General features: G+C 40.4%; 1 protein-coding gene across 1 annotated transcript in view; it reads left to right on the plus strand.

Moving 5' to 3' along the window:
* The first annotated feature begins 4,001 nt into the window (after positions 1–4,001).
* LOC111865592 overlaps positions 4,002–18,039 on the plus strand; it is a 368,127-nt gene continuing 354,089 nt past the window's right edge. Inside the window, exon 1 of the mRNA XM_023853760.2 lies at positions 4,002–5,641. Within this exon, the coding sequence (XP_023709528.1) occupies positions 5,044–5,641 (598 nt within the window). The 5' untranslated portion in view covers positions 4,002–5,043. The remainder of the gene's footprint in view (positions 5,642–18,039) is intronic.

Genomic DNA, 18,039 nt, shown 5'->3' on the forward strand with positions numbered 1-18,039 from the left:
AATAGGCCAGAAGTGGCCGCAGTAGAGGGACTTAGCCCCTCATCACTAGCAATAAAAATAATATGTTGAATTAACTGCAGCTAATAGCAGACATGGGTGGAATACCAGGTTGGATGTTGAGTACATTAGCTTAACACCCGACAACTTAAAACACTGATTTATTAATTCGAATTATTGCACTGGGCCTATAATATGAATTAATTATTTAATGGATAATATTATTTTGTTTTAGTTTCTTGGGGTGGGGTGAGACTGAGTTCATTTGGTACGTCGGCCACTATCTGGTGTATTGCACGGGTCCCGGATGGTAGATGATGGTGTTGAGCAGTTGATGAAATCAGAATTGACAGGAAAACCCGAAGTACTCGGAGAAACCCTGCTCCAGTATCACTTTGTCCACCACAAATCCCACATGACTTGACCTGGGCTCGAACCATGGCCCCTATGATTGGAAGCCGGCGACTAACCGCCTGAGCTATGGCACGCCCTTTTGACCAATAATCTAACACTTTTGGGGAAGGTGAGAAGCGAGTACACAAGTCTGAAATGTTAACGTAACAGACCACTTGATAGACCATAACGTAAATGGTAGGATAACATCAAAATGGATATAAAAAAAAACAAATACGGAGGTGTGGACCGGATTAATTAGACAGGGTAGATTTAAATAGAGTACTCCTCCAATTAGCCTTCAAGTTCCATGAGAGGAAAATATCTTGGCCAAATGAACGACTGTCAGCTTCTCAAATAGAACTTTGCTCCATGGGCTTAATTAAGTTTTATTACACTGATATATTGGGTTTTTGGACTTCATCCATCATCCTGGTTTTTAAGATAACTAATAAAAAAAATCACTGGATTGAGGCTAGCTCTTTCTAACGGACCCAACAGAATAGGTGTTTTCCTTCACCTGAGAACGGAAACAGATCCAGTTTCCGAAACGTCGTGTTTTTATTAATTATCTTAAAAACCAGGATGGTGGATGAAATCCAAAAACCCAATATAACAGTGTGTTATACACCATCGTCAGAATCCTATAGTAAGTTTTATTACGTCTCTCAGGCGAACGCCTTGAAACATACAGATACCAATTCCATCCCAGGGCAGAAGGCAGAACCAGAGAACCGCTCTCGAAATTCCTATACTGTATACAGAAAAGCCAACATTACTCTTCTTAAGATTGCGGAAACATAGTCCACCAATGGGTCGCTGCATGCTCTGATAGCAGGTAGTACTGCATCTGACGCTAGATGGCTCTGCAGATAATAGTGTCACTGTCGTTATCTGTCGTCATTGCCATGTACATGCTTATTCACAAAAGGCTTCTTGAGCCGTATTTTAAATATTTTCAGTACTGTATGGTATAAGTGCGTTGCGAGGACTGGGGAGGAGCCCAAGTTACGAGTACTGCAAACGGTTAAAACACCTGAGAATTATTATGATGGCTCTACAGCCCTTTGTTGGGCCGTGGCCACTTCTTCAGTTTCTCGATCCTACACACAGGCGATAGGACTCCTTAAACAAGGGGTTACCTCGTCGTAAGGCCGCTGCATAGACACAGGAAAACACAAACACAAAGTAAACCTACACAATACAGACATGTGTGCCTTGAGACAGTTCATGCCTTAGACCGCGCGGCCGCTGTGATCGGGGACCTGAGAATAAACACATGAAAATCAATAGCGAAAGAAGCATTGAGATGATCACTGTTTCCAGGCTTTATGCATTAGTAGGACTTTGCAGGATTACGTTTTGTTACACTTCGTTTAAGTAGAGCTTGGAAATTTTTTTTTTTTAATAAACATATTTAATTGGGAAAGTTTTCAGATTTCAAGGCTGTGAGTGTTCAAGTTGTGGTCGTCTCGTTTTTAATATCATTTTATACTATAAATAAGTGCCAAGAGGAATTTTCAGCCTCCATCTTCAGATTGGGAATTTCTCTCGCAAATCCCGTTTACCGTTCCCCGTTAACCTATATCGAGTCCCATCTTTTGTGCCCCACCGTGGGTCTGACCTGTCTATATAAGCTAACTATATCCTCTTCACACTCAGTTCGACCCTGAAGTTTAAAATAATCCGTCGAAACGTTTCTACACTGCTTCACAACTAAGAAGGTCATAAACTGACCTGTAATGTATAGCTGATATCATTAATGGGGGCACGTGGTAGCGTAGTTGGTCTAGGCACCATGCTAGAAGCCGGAAGGTCGCAGGTTCGAGTCCCGACGAGGTGTATTTTTTCAATTGACCTAACCCTTCCAGCCGCACTATGGTCCAGGGGTCGACCCAGCCTCTAACAGAAATGGATACTTGGAATCTTACTAGGGGGTAAAGTGCGGTTGGCGAGTAAGGCTGACAACCTTACCGCTATCTGTGAGCCGATTGTCTATAGAAAATGTGGAAGCCTCGAAGTCTCACAACCCTATGGGCCTCCACGGCCTGTTACAAAGATACCTTTACTTTACCTTTTATTGATAGTAGCAGTAGTACAACCTCTTGTAATTTCTTGTGAGATTTCAGATTGGACGAAGTGGCAATAGAGCGGGGAGGGGGGTTTCCCCGCTGTTATTCAGATTTCCCCACCTAATCATCCTTCCACCATTGCTTCATACTTCTACGTCACTGATCACCGAGATGACAGCTCTGACCAGGCAGTGCTTTGTCTCATCTTTGTTCTTCACGTTTGCTACGCCATCTCCGACCCGACACTCTCTAGTTACGGAGTTAATATGTTACTTTCTTAGAAGAGAAAACTGTGAAGAGAACGGAAGGTGTGAAAGGCAAATTGCATAAATTAACTGGATGGGATGCTGTCAGCTACACTGAACCAACACCGCTGCAATTTCTCAGCGGTCAGTCGTGTTAAAGAGATGAATATTAGCCTTATGCAGATTGAATTGTGAAGTCTAGAACGGTTGTGTAAATATTGCAGATTATTATCATCTTCCCTCCTGCTTTCACGCTGGTATTTTGCTAAGCCTATTCGACAGTGAAGATGGAGGCGATATTTTACTCCGAAACGTCGTTAGACTTTCAACGAACTACACGGTGTTATATCTCAGAATATAGTACTCTTCTTCATATTCTTAACATTTTTTAATATGCATCCCTTCTATATTACAAAGATCGTACGGTTAATGTTGTCCACGGAATAAATGACTATTTGTTGTGAGAAAAGAAAACAGCTCCACAAAGAAATTTTATGAAAATTATTTCTGGTTTCGTAACGCCAACGCGAACCACGTAGTTACCACCGCGTGTGAATGTTTATGTCCTATTTCCTTGAATTGCATTTTGTTTTATTTCTCCAACGCAAATCAATTTTAAGGCATGTGGATAGAACGAGGTGCAATGCAATCTGTAAAGACATCTGTTGGCTGAATCTGTAACTAGTATGTTTCATTCATTGTTTCTGCTGAGGCCGAATATACCATACATATTGTAAAAGTGTGAATGACTTCGGCTAAAAAACAGGTAGGGTATAGACTGACGTCATAACTACTAAAAAAGCCCCTACAGTGTGACTAATAAAAAACGGGTGCATATCATCACATAGAGAGATAAAATGGACAATATCACTGACCGTTTAGAATTGTCTCGTTGGGTAAGGAGGGGTAAAATCAATGCCTGTGCTAGTGAAACCTGTAAGCCACATACGTATGCATTCAGGATTTTATATATGTATAGTGATATTATATATGTTGACGCATTGCATAGATGGACAGCGACGCCTGCGCATGGATGCCACGGTTTGGCGGGGTGCTGCGCCAGGGCGGTGCGCAGCAACCTGCAGCGCAGGAGAACAGTCGCGTGTTCATTTATATGACAACATTTTTCGAGTTTTGGTCATGTAGATACCAGAGTTCTTAATTTCGTCTCAGGTAATTTTGTAACACAAGTCACTCAGTCATTGAAAATTAATTCCCGTGATGCAAGTGGCCTGAAGTTTTTTTTTCTTCCTTTTATTTTATGTGGATGCTGAAGAAAGTAAAAAAAAAAAAATATTGAAGTTGTGCAACTAAGTTGGCAGGGGTTGGAGGGAGGTTGGGGACGGTGAGCTCGGCAGTTTGCGTGGGTGTTGTGTGGAGGAGTACGTTTGGCGCAGGGCACGCCGTCGGTTCAGCAGGGCGTCGCGAGCGACAGAGAGAGAGAGAGACTGAGAGCTGTATCTCCGACATGGACAAGTTTAGCGGCGGGACAAGCGACTACAGTGAAGGCACCCCACAACACCGGTGGTGGTTCAAGCGGCTTGCAACAACTTCTATCAAGACCACCACCCGGAACAAACACCCTCGTGCCTACAGCAGGCTGTGTCACTAAGTATTTCAACTCGTCATTTCTCGCTCACGCTGTGTTGGTGCTGGTGGTGCTGGACAACCAGACTGTTCGAGTACTGTGTAGAGGACAAACAAAAATACGTTCCAGGCTTGTTTCTAATTAACTAAGTTCATCTCAGTCAAGTTTGAAGATTCTTCTCTTCTTTCTTTGTTTCACCCCCCCCAGAATTGAGACCTCCCCAATCACGTGTTGCTAGCGAACAAGCGTACAGGTGTGATGTTCGTCGCGCCATCTCGCACTTCCTGCAAACTACCCAAGCTCTCGGTGACTTTGCACGTATCCATCCGTTTTTCATCCACTCTATCTTATTGTTAAAGCACGCACACTTTTTTCTCTTTAAACTCACGTATACCAGAGCACTATTTACTGTAAACTTTGTTCGAGTGACAGAAACGGAAGAAATGGTGTATTGTATTGCCTTCGTTACTTCTCTGAACTTCAACAAGACAGAATAGTAAGCAATCTTGGAGGTTAGGGAGGAACTGTGAGTGAGTGTGCAGTGGTTTCGCGTCTGAATTGTGAAGGGTGTCTCTATTAGCACTGACGAGTGGACACGATCCCATCCCTTCCAAATTCTATTATTTACCCCTTCCAAGAATTTCCTCTGACTCCTTTCCTTACAATCCTCTTGTGCTCCGTTAAGAGCCAAGAAAGTAGAGAGAGGTGAGACAAGATTAGGCTCATAAATTTGAGTTTCAAACAAGCGATGGCCGCTGGAATTGGTGGCTTCCTAGTACTAGGAGCGGGCATAACACTGTTACTAGCGCTGCTTAGGTTGAGTGACGGCTCTTTATTGCTGTCCAGCGCCGTGCAGAGGCCGCCGCGTCTTAAGCTGCTTGGGGGCGGCGGCGACACAGAGCAAGCATCTGTCCAACAACATTCCCGCCTTGAGCCTCACCTCACCGAAGAGGAGGAGGAGGACGAGGAAGAGGAAGTAGAAGCCGCCGCCGAGCGCTGGCTGCTGTATGAGGCCGGAGCCAACGGGATCGTTGACCTAGAAGGCATCCCGCCACCACATCCTCACCACCAGCACAGGCAACACTCCCCTCCCATTCAGCATGCATTTGTGTTCCCTCCGCCTTGGAATAAACGTGATCGGCATCCATTTAGGCCCTCGGGATCTGCTGGGGAACCCCCGGGGGACACTCATCATGATACGGCGGAAACAGCTCCGGGCGCTGGGGACGGTGGCGGCGGCGGTGGAGGAGGAGGGGGAGGTCCTCCGGTTCTTCCGAAGGGCCTCGCCAACCAGTTCATGCTCCGGTCGCCAAGGGGACATCGAGAGTATGACGTTCCTCAGATAGGTGAGTGGTACCTGTTTTATCCCTTTGGGCAGTGTACTTCATTGATCTCTCTCGTGTCGTGTGAATGGATGTCTTTGGTGCCCCCTCAGACACACCTGTTACTGCGGCTCTGAGTCCGTGTGGAGAGAGCTGTCTTGTAGTGCCGGCCTTCACGTTACTTAGTGCACGGGGATGGGGCTCTACAGGAAGTTTTAGTTTCGCAAACACAATAGACGACGTATGCATTCGGTAGGAAACCCTTCTTATATTTCCGTTGTGCACAATATGAATAATCGTAACGTGAGTCATTTTACTTCCTTGGTCTCAGAAGGAACTCCAATTGGCTGTTGAAACACAGCTTAAAGCTATTATTTCGGGCTTGTCCATCGTCGGAATATATGAAAACCAATTCGTTTCGCAAGTTTATTCTGTTTCCTATCTTCATATGAATACAATGCGAAATAAATTTCCTTTTGGGGCCTATGGTAATTACTCCCAAATCACAGCCGAAGGGTTTCGACCCCCTTAACCTGAGGGCGAAAGTAGAACGAATTTCCTAAATATATTGATTTTAGTAAATGTGGGAAGTAGACAAAAAGGAAAGTAATACATTTAAACATTGTGCCGTATAGTTGTGAGAAGCTTGAAATTTAATCCTTATTTTTTCTCTATTTTAAAATACGTGCTCCTTTAAAGGAATTCAAATACTAGACCGTGTTTATTATACTTTAATTACCGGATGTTTTTACTATTATATGTTGAACTAATTATCATATTTATAGTAGTTATTTTTGTGTAAAAATATTTTAAACTACTTAAAACTATATTGCGAGATACAGATGCTCCAGAACTAGAGGTTTCGTTATATTTAGCTAGTTTTTTCGGATATAAGAAAATGGAACTTTATTTGGCCTAAAAATGTGACAAACATTCAATTTAAATTTGTGAGTTTGAAGAGCCCTCTCCTCAGTTACGCTATACATCACTGCCGAACACAGAGCACAATGTAACATGAAATTCAATATAATCAGTACATCCGTCACAAGCAGATGCAGGAAGTTATCGGTTGGAAAATGTACTGCTTTGGTAAAGTTTTTTTTTTTTAATTTCCAGATACAAAACAAGGAAGAAGTTAACACTACTTCCGGGCTGTTGATATTAGTACATGGAGATGGACACAAGTAGAATGACAGTTTCATAACTAACTAATAAGGATCGTTTCTGTTCTTTAATAGGAAAATTTAACGGAACAGCAAAAATATAAACATGCATATATAATTTTAGAATCCCGGGACTCTGAGATATTGAATAAATTATAACACAGTGATGAAAAGGAAGATAGAAACAACATTCTCTTCGAAATAATTGACGATTTCTTTCATCCATTCAAAATAGCGTGAAGAATAAGGCTAGAAATAGTTCTGGATCTGCTTACAACCAGATTAATAACCGTGGTTGGTATATCGCTGGCTAATTACAAGAGTTCCCACATCACTACTTGCAGTGTTCCGATTTCTGTGCATCCGGCAAAATCAGGGAAAGAATGTTCATAGCTTTGCCGAAAAGTTTATGCGACTTTAAAGCACTTTCCTTAACTTGTCTACGAGCCTCAGACAAGTTTAATTATTTATACTGGCTTAAATCTTTTAATCTCGTCGGACCGGTATTGATCACACATTTACAACACAGCGGTGTGCTCAGACTATGGGCCTGTGGTTTACGACACCTTGCAATGCCGAATGTACTCAATAACTTTCCGGAGGAAACCGAATCCATCTCTCCCTACAACGGAGGAGGTAACCGCCTACCAAATTACACGGTGTCATAACCTTAAAGAATCTGTACAGATATGTAGACCCACCTGTTACTTTCTGGACGTAATTATGCACTTTTATTATTATATCACATTATTGCTAAACATATTAATTAATTACTATGAGTTGTATTTAATTAGTATAGTAATGAAGTATTAAAGTGAGAATATTTGTATATTTGGCACCACACCTTTATATTAGGGCCGGAATAGCTCAGTCGGTATAGCGACTGTCTACTGGCTGGACGATCAAGGGTTCGGAGTTCAATTCCCAGTAGAGGAAAGAATTTTCTCTGCTCCAAGTCGTCCAGACTGGCTCTGGGGTCCACCCAACCTCATATCCAATGGGTTCCGGGGTCTCTTTCCCTCAGGATAAAGCGGCAGGGGCGTGAAGCTGACCTCTCATCTCGAACTAGTGCCGAGGTCAGGAAAATGTGGATCTATACATCCACTCCCCTGTACGCCTTACTGGCGTAGTGCTTAATTAGTTAAGTACAGCGACAACTTTACCTTACCTTCATATTAAGGAGTATCTGAGTTCGATTCCTGAAGAAGGCTTTATGACTGAGATGTTACGGTGTTCCGCTGTTTTCCACTAGACAGATGCGGCTATGGTAATCGGTAAAGTTATGACAATTATAGTTTCTGATAATCAGCACCTCAAGACTCCTTGTAAATTCCTGATATATTAAAAGTTTCATATAAAATTTACGGGAATTATGTACATTTACATATAACAATGAAAACGGGAAAAATGTGGGCCACACGTTAGGTACTTCTATAATCGAAACGTCACCTGTAAAAGCGATCTGTTTTCTAAAAAGTCCACTAAATTAGGAAGTTACAAAACCCTCGGTTCGCGTTGTTCAAGCCATCCGCCTCTGAGGTAGCAGGGGCGAGGTTTATGAACCATTCTGCTGAATTACCCCGGTGGAATTAATTTCAAACTTTGTTCTAAGAAAGCAGCGTATAGTTTAGTTTCAGTAGTTACGTGGTATAGCAATCCAGACACACAAGCAGTCACGGACTTCCCGTGTCCTTTTTATCTTATTATTTTAAGGAAATACTAAACTACAAAGCAGCTTCAACAAGTTGAGTTTCTTATATTTTCCAATATTTCAGTATTAATTATATTCTTAGGCCGCACCATAGCTCAAGCGGTTAGTCGCTGGCTTCCCACCGCGGCGGCCAGGCTTCGATCCCGGGTCTGGTCAAGTGGGATTTGTGGTGAACAAAGTGGCCCTGGAGCAGGTTTTTCCCAGTACTTCGGTTTCCCCTGCCAATCTTCATTCCACCAAATTCTCCATCATCATAATCACCCGGTGCAGGCTACAATAGGCCAATCAGTGGCAAGCCGTGCCGAGTAGACCCAGTTGGACTCCACCCCCCACTAAGCAAATTGAAAAAAATTAATTATATTATTTGGAAATATACCTCCAACTTAGGCTGCGCCATAGATGAGGCTGTTAGTCGCGGGCTTCGAGCCACGGTCAGGTCATGTGGGATTTGTGGAGAACAAAGAGGTACTAGGACAGGTTTTCTCCGAGTACTTGGGTTTCCACTAACAATTCTCACTCCATCAACTGCAGTTCGTGGCCGCCGTATCAAGTGGACTCAATCTCACCCCACCCCATGAAACTGGATAAAAACTACATCTAATTTCGTCGTTGTTTTATGTAGGTGTGACATTGTTCTATGTTTGTAATGAAAGTACATAGATCCAGGACTTCTGCGAAAATACTGAATAGTGTATGTGAACCGAACGAAAAGCAAGTAATATGAGAATCGAAGAATTTCGCGTAATATGTAATTTCCAATGTTTTTCAAATACTTTTGGGTGTAAAAATGAAGGACGGGGCGTGGCACGTATTACGGAGAGATAATATATATATATATATATATAACATATTTTCCCGGAAACCTAAAGGGATACTTGTGATAAATAAACTTAGATGAGTGTATAATGCAGGGTTACTACAAATGATTCATTCCATTTTAAAACACTATATTTTCCAAAGTATTACACATACAAATATAATCTAATGCCATGTGACTTCTTCTTTTTGGGTATGTTAAGTACCATGTTTACATACCCCCACTATCTACAACACTGGTAGAGCTCAGGGAAGGCATTAATACTGCTGTGATGACGATTAACAAGAGAGTGCTACAAAACGTTCGGAACAAACTCGACTACCGTTTGGACGTGTCGTGTGATCAAAGGGACATACATAAAACATTTGTAATTTGGTGAATTTACGGTTCTCTTCATATATAATCATATTTTTATGTGTAATACTTTGGAAAGTATAGTGTTATGAAATAGAATGAATCATTTGTAGTTACCATGTATTATAATGAAACTTATAGGGGACGAAGATATTGCTCAGAATTACTTGATTTTTACACATTTCCCATCGTCCGGTATTCTAAAAACTGAGTGACTGAGGTTAGTGCTTTCTAAGGGATCCAGAAGAGCAGGTGTGTTTCCCCTCATCTGAGGATGCAAACAGATCCAATTTCAAAAACCTTGTGTTCTCTAGTTTTGGAATACCGGACTATGGACAAAGTCCAAAAACCCTAATTCTTAGCGTTATACACCATCGTAAGAACCCCTTAGGATCTACGTGAAGATATTGTTTCTATTTATCGGTTTCGATAATAAACCTAAGTATTTCATAAAGCTGGGAGACTATCAGCTGCTCAAAAGCAGTTCTGCCGTGTGAAGTTAATTATGGATTTACACTGACGTTACGATCTGTCCTCTATTCGGTTGCTTAAATCCTCCTGATTCTGAATTTAGATTTTATATTCATTCTACTGACAGGTTTGTCGCCCCGTGTATGTTTGTATTTCTGCGGTAGAGCTTGAAGGTGGGTCCTGCGAAGCCAGAAATTCTTACTGTCTGAATTCGTTAACTTGGAACATCAACGATGAAATCTGCTTGACATGTGTTGTGCCGAAGAATCAGTATTTTATTTTATGTGCTTCCTAGGGAAGAGCTGTTCTAAACTTCGAGAAACGTTGCTTTCTTAAATACATTCATTCGACTGAGATACTTCTATAATTTCCAGGTACCTGTTTTGCAACTTATGATAAATATGTCAGAAAAATGTATTTATAAAGTAAACTGTGTAAGAATTTCATGACATTCTTTAGATTTGATACTTTCTTTTCTTTTTCCTTCGGCGCTACAGCCCAAATTTGGGCCTTGGCCTACCTCCATGAAATTCTACGTTTCAGTTCGGTATACTAGATCTTAGACATTCAGTAGGACTCCTTGGGCGTGTGATCAGCTCGTCACAAGACCTCTACCTGTACACAAACACAGTAAAACGCATATAAACATAAATATTAAACATCTATGCCCTGAATGGGATTCGAACCCACGATCCTTGCCTCAGAGTGAGCGAAGACAGTGCATGCCTTAGACCGCTTGGCTACCATGACCGGACTTTAAAGCTTTTACTGCTTGAATATTAAGGCGCGTCCACATTACTCGTGCTCGTGCTCGCCAGGCTTGTGCTCGTCGGGAGACTCTTCTGGCTTTTACTTGTGCTCGTAAATCTTCGTCCACACTACTTCAGTTGCTCGCCAGGCTTCGGCGCGTGAGGATCCGTATATTTACTCGTAGTGTGTGTATGATGTAGTCGTATTTTAATTTATTGGGTATAGTTTTTAAATTAAAAATTTTAAATTTGCTTGTCTCGTGACTTTCATATTGTCCTCATTACTCGCGAGCATAGCGAGTCACACGAGCACGAGCACGAATAATGTGGACGCGCGTTTAATATTTCGGCTTTCTGGGACCCGACTTCTTATAGCACGTGATGTCACATCTGATAAAGCTCGAATCTGAAGAGTATTCCTTGTTTTACGGGATCTTAACGCATAAGGCAGACATTTTCTGCTTATTAAAGCGGATTATTAGAAGGTAATTTGTATATCAGAAAAACAACAGCCCGCAGTGACACTTCATTAGTTTGTCGCTCGCAGAGATTATAGCGTGTAAGCTGTTTTCCTAGAACGACATTTATACACAGCTCTCGCTAGCCAGTACGTCTATACGTCTATACCTATATCCACAGCATAGGATTGACCTATTATGTATAAGCATGTACTATCTACATTAAAACGCAGGGGTATTAATTCTATCGAATTTAGTATCGAAGTGTAAGTATAGCTCTTTTTTTTGTCAGAATTGTTTATTTTACAGAAATTTTGTATTCTTGACGAAATCTAATTCTAAAAATTTCCTTTTGAAATTTCAATGAGCGTTACTCAAGTTATGTATAATTAATGTATAATTAAGACCTTTAAATCGTGTCCTTTATAAGATAATAATAGCTCAGCAAAACAAGAAATTATCCAAATTCCTGAACTTCCATATGTTCATGATCGTGTTCACAACAGCCTGCCACGGGTCCCAATTCTGAACATATATAACATAAACCACACCCTCGTATGGCCCTAATATTTCTTTAATATTAATATTATCCTCATATACACCTACATCTCCCACGTGGTCTTCTCACTTCTCATGCTTCCCATGTGTGCTACATACTCTGTCCATCCAATGCTCCTCGGTTTCATGACCTTAACAGTATTTGACAAAGAGTGCAGATTATGATTCTCCTCATTATATAGTTCTCTCCACCCTCCCCTTAATTCCTGACCCTTTGTTCAAAATATTTTTGTCAATATGATATTCACCCTCTGACTAGGATATTCATAAATAATGTAAACCAAGAGTTCTGCCTCCTGAGATCTGACTCCATGTAGTCCGTTGAAAGTGAACCGACTTTTTGGGGGTTTCTTGTTGGGCTTACTCTTTGAACTTGAAGATGGAAGCGATATTCTCGTTCGAGACATTGGCTGACTTTTCTTATACACCAGATGGCTAGGGTTTTGGAAATTGAATGTAACAGCACGTATAGCAAATACAATAAATCGGCCCATATTGCATGCTTAACCAATCCAATCAGCCAAACCAGTTTTGACATTTCTCCTATCTGGATACCCCTCATCGGCAATGAGGTTTCTAACTCACAGAGAAGATCTGTATGACGTGACAGACTCTTCAAGCGTTTCCACAAGGTTCCAGTCTCAAGTGTTCGGGTTACTCCACAGATGGCACTAGTGGTAGATATTATATGTCTTCACAGTCTTTTCCCCCAATTTTTTCGTTGGTATTCATGCACTTGGTTTTGTTGGTTAGGTCTGTAGCACAACTTTTTAACTCCTTTTCTAACCTAGTTCCACACATGTGCATGCTTTATCGTAATTTTTATTGTATATTTTCTTCTTATCTCCCTCCGAATTACCCTGGTGTTAGGTGATTAAATAGCTGTGTAAATCTGACAGGGGCTGTCCGGGGATTGAGACAAGCTCTTTCTAAGGGACCCAACTGAGGAGATGTTCTTCCCCTTTCATCTGAGGAAGAAAACAGATCCAGTTTCCGAAACGTCGTGTTTTCTATTTCGTAGAATACAGGACAATGGAAAAAGTCCAAAAACCCAGGATTCTGTGTGTTGTACATCATCGACAAAAGCCTTTAAAATCTACTGACGTAATTCTTCCTTCTGGATGTCCTGCACATGTCCACTTTTTTTACCAGTTTCCAGTTTGCATTCTTTTTCAATATTTTACTGTGATTTATCATTTAAAGCTATTATGTGATGAAGTGTTTGTAAGGTGAAATTAAGTACGTATATCTGAGATGATAAGAATGAGAGATGAATTCGGTAGAAATGAGGTTTTATGATTGAGGCGGAGGAATTGGAAATGGGTATTGATGTGACGTGGAACAGATAAGGAGAATGAGCAATAAACTTAAACTAAAACTGGTCTAATTTACGGTAAACACGCGGCAGAATATGGTTGTCCTCAAGCTCAGACTGGTAACCTTGACAGACAGAGGAAAGAGAGAGGTAGCTTTAGCTGGGATATAACAGAATATAAATGCGATAGACTGAGTACACGGACTGCTCTCTGGCAATGTGAGATTCAGAATGCGTTATATTCATATCAAGGGACACTTAAGGTTCGGCCACACAGAGCGCTAAGCTATGTTCGCTACGTGCGCTACGTACGCTGTGTAAACTCTGCGACGCAGCTAACATAGGGAACATAGCGTAAGTAGCGTACGGAAGTCTGTGTGGCCAGTCATATTGGCAAAAAAGGGAGATATTTTTCCGTTCGTATAGCGAACATAGCGTACGTAGCGTGCGTCGCGTACGTAGCGCTCTGTGTGGCCGAACCTTTAATCATTGAATCCGGGGTTCTCATACCGGTAACTGTAAAGTGTGAAGTTTTCTGGCTTGTAATTCCGTGTAATTCGGGAGAAGCCCGACGTTTCGTAAGAGCACATCGCTTCCATCTTCACTGTCGAAGAACCAGACAAGAAGAAAGAAAGCTGGTTTATTGTTCTAACCTGAAGATGGAAGCTATATGTTCCACTGAAACGTGTAAATTTTCCAAAACTAGACAACATTGCAGCCAAGAGGGCCGTACTGTTGAAAATTTATTTGTCTCAGATGCAGCTATGTCTCATGTTTGTAACATACAATACAAAATGGCGGAAATATTAATATTCATTAAAATTGTGCTCAATAAAGAAGTTTTGCTGACAAATGAAGGAAGTTGATATTGTTGGGATGCATAGCGCGTGTGCATGAGATGACAAATTAATATGAAATTTCATCTGGAAGACCTCAAGGGGAGAAATCACTTCTGGGAAACAGAAATAGTATAATGTTATAACCTTGACTTCCGCATTCTGTAACTAGCCTAGTATCTGGTCCAAGTCCCACAACTTAAAGACAGGGATGTGATAATATGCTATCTGAGCAAGGCTACTTTATAACTTGTGGGGCGGTGAGATGTGAGTGTTGAGCAGTGGAAAGAATATATTAAAGTAGAACTTAATGAAGTAAAGTGTGAGATTGTGGATTGGTTTTAACTGGCCTATGATTAGATCTTGTATTCTTGAGATTTTGCGATCTTTTCAGTAAACTACAAGAGTGACCGCGCCATAGCTCAAGCGGTTAGTCGCTGGCTTCCCACCGCGGCGGTCCGGGTTCGATCCTGGGTCTGGTCAAGTGGGATTTGTGGTGGACAAAGTGGCGCTGGAGCAGGGTTTCTCCGAGTACTTCGATTTTCCCTGCCAATCTTCATTCCATCAACTGCTCCACAATTACCCTCACCTATCATCTGGGGTTGGTACAATAGGCCAGAATAGGCCGCAGTACAAGGGACTTAGTCCCACCCCAACCGATAGAGTATGTGTCTCCCCCTCACTTAAGAACAGAAGCAGATATATTTAACGAAACGTCGTATTATTGTTGTTTTTTAGAATAGCGGACGATGGACAAAGTCCAAAAACACAGCAATGTCGAGGCTCTTCTTTGCTTTCTTCGATCCATAGAGGAAAATTCCGGGGTATAACCTCGAATTAGGGCATGATTACGTCCTTCCATCTCCTTTCCAATTCATTATTCATTAGCCATCCCGCCATGTGACGCAATAAAGTATGAACTAGGGGCGTCGTTAAATAAATCAGAAGTAAATGGAATAAGAATATCGCGGTCAGGAACCAAGAACTTGTTCTCAAGTATAAAAAGAATTCTCGGGCGTTTTATCGTCCATCTCTTGTGGTGAGTGATGGATTATTTGTTCATCTCAGAGCTATTTTTTACTGTTTTTGAAAGCACCGTGGCTCCTACTACTACCATCGACACGCAACGTCTTTCTGTTTGGTATATTCTTTGCTTTGGGAGATTACTTGAAGCGGAAATGGTAGAATTATGTTGAAATTTACTTCAGGAAAGTAGATTGAGATTATGTGAATTGGAACGGCTGGGAATAATATCCAAGGAAGTCCTTATATATTGGCAGTGTTGAACTTCCAAGTCATAGTAAGATAGTTGAGTAACAGTGAGGTGAATTTAGGGGGACAGGTTTTGAGAGTGGAGATAAGATGGGAGAATCTGAACCAGGATTTTCAGATTTTGTAGGCACAAAGAAAACACCATGTTTCCCCTGTTCCTAAAACTTCATGTGTTTGACCTAATCTCCCCCTTTTTGCCATTCCAATACACTTATATCTTTCTTTAAACATCAAACATTTTTAACTTTATACATCGCATCAAGTTGTTTACATAATATTTGTCATATAACCGTCAACACAACAAATAAACAGGGAACAACTTCAAGACAACAGATATTCATATATACCGTATTTACGCGTGTATAGGCCGCACATTTTTTGCCAAAAATTCAAGAGGAAAACTGGGGTGCGGCTTATTTTCGAAATATTCGAAATCACACTTCATTTAAAAAAATATATATTCATAATTAGTAATACAGGATGTTCTACTCCTGAAATAATATTCCAAGAAAATTATTTTTTCTATAATTTCTGTCTGAAAATTGTGCTGCGGCCTATACACGCACGCGGCCTATACATGCGTAAATACGGTATGTTACATATATAATGTAAGCGTAAATTGGACTATATTTTTCGACTTATAATTTAGGTCATCATCAGGTAACTTTCTAAGACATATAACTCAAGTGATGGAAGTTAATGGTCATGATATGGATCCATATTTCTGCAATTGATGTCTCTTGTTGCAGCTACACAAATAACACAACATTAACAGGGGGGAGACATTAGAACTAGAATAAAAAAAATAAATTCCAAGTCAATCCAAGTGTAACCAGAGGAAGAAACAAAAAATTACGATCAGATTATTCACACGAAAATTAGTAAATAAGAGTCACAAGACAGCAATCAAGACCGCCACCCCCTTCAAGCACATCGACACACGAATGTGGAGGGTTTGCACAATATCTAAGAATAACAACTAGCCAACATTTAAAATATATTGTGGAAGCAATACTTTTGTACTTTTTATATTTTATGTCCTCTAAATCTTTAATTATTAATAATGAATTGTATTAGAATATATATTCTAATAAAATAAAATAAAAAATAAAAATAATAAATAAAATAAAAAATAAAAATAAAAAATAATAGATCTATAATCTAATATATTAGATTATAGATCTATGTTCACCTTTTAAATATATATTTGCTTGCAACAACAGACAGATGTTGCACCAATATGGATCATATCATGGCCACTGACTTTAATCGCTTGAGTTATAGATAGGTCGAAATATGTAGCGCAGTTTACGCTTACATTAAATAAGTGAGATATATATCAACATCTGTTGCTTTCATTTAAGTTCTTCCCTCTTTATTTGTTGTGTTATAACGGTTATAACATATAAATGTCAAATATTATCTTCAAGGAATGCATCCTTTTGTGTATATATATATATAACCGTCAACACAACAAATAAACACTCATCTCATCACCACATTTGTGTCAACCGAGTTAAGATTACGCGACATGTTTCGGCTCACTTGCGACAATCATCAGGCGATACACTATTTAAAGCTATAAAATATTGAATTGTAATTATAATTACTATGGATCCATAGAACAAATTATGTTATAAAATTATTTATAATTTAATTTATCATTATATGCACAGGTCAACTCAATTTTATATTTTGGTTGTATCAAAATAGTGTCAACCCTCGTAAAATTGGTACATGCAATCACGTGGTGGTAGTGATGAGTTAATTACTTGTAAGATTTGAGTTTTTCACGGTGGTCACTATTAAGAATGCTGTCTTCTGGGATGTAACGCCGGGTAGATATTGTGTAACCCGACGTTTCGGAGGAATGTATGGCCTCCATCTTCAGGGTATAAAATTCCGCGAGTAAGGAATCAGCGTGAGCAGGTCTACAGCCATCTGCTCACGCTAATTCCTCACTCGCGGACTTTTTACCCCGAAGATGGAGGCGATATGTTACTCCGAAACATCGGCTTACACAATATCTACCCGGCGCCAAATCCCAGAAGATTCTGGGATAAGAATACTTATTTCTCCTTTTGATATATATCAAACATTACGTTTATGGAAAGAAAATAGCAGGACACTGAGAAAACAGATCCTTTCTTACCCAGTGGTTGTGCAGATGGAGGGGTGCCAACTTGAAAACATGGAAACAAAGTATTCTGTCAGCATATGAACATGAATACGGGTTTGTTAGCTCTCTGTGAACTGCTGCTCCCTTATAAATATTTCGACCAAATTTGGCATGATGGTAGAGGAACTTCCTAAGGAAGGAAGGGAAGTGCTGGGTGGGCCCCTGAGCTGGTCTGGACGACATGGAGAAGAGAAAATTCTTGCCCCTACACTTACCTATACGTTATATATATATAAAGTAATGTTTATCTCTGGTGCTATTTAATTTGTGAAGGTTTGAAAATCACATATTTTTTCATGTATCGAATATGAGAATCTAAAAATTAAAATAAATAACTAGATAAATTTACCTGTTCTGTTGTATGGCTGTGAAACTTGATATCTCGCTGTAAAGCATAGATTTTTATATTGTTGAGAACACAGTACGGAGAAGAATATTTGGACCCGAAATGGGGGCAGAAGTACGGAGATTGGAAAAGTCACATAGTTAAACATGTGTTTAATAGTTTGTACTCTTCATCAGATATGCAGATATGAAGA

Source organism: Cryptotermes secundus, unplaced genomic scaffold (assembly GCF_002891405.2).
Source record: "Cryptotermes secundus unplaced genomic scaffold, Csec_1.0 scaffold1137, whole genome shotgun sequence".
NCBI lineage: Eukaryota > Metazoa > Arthropoda > Insecta > Blattodea > Kalotermitidae > Cryptotermes > Cryptotermes secundus.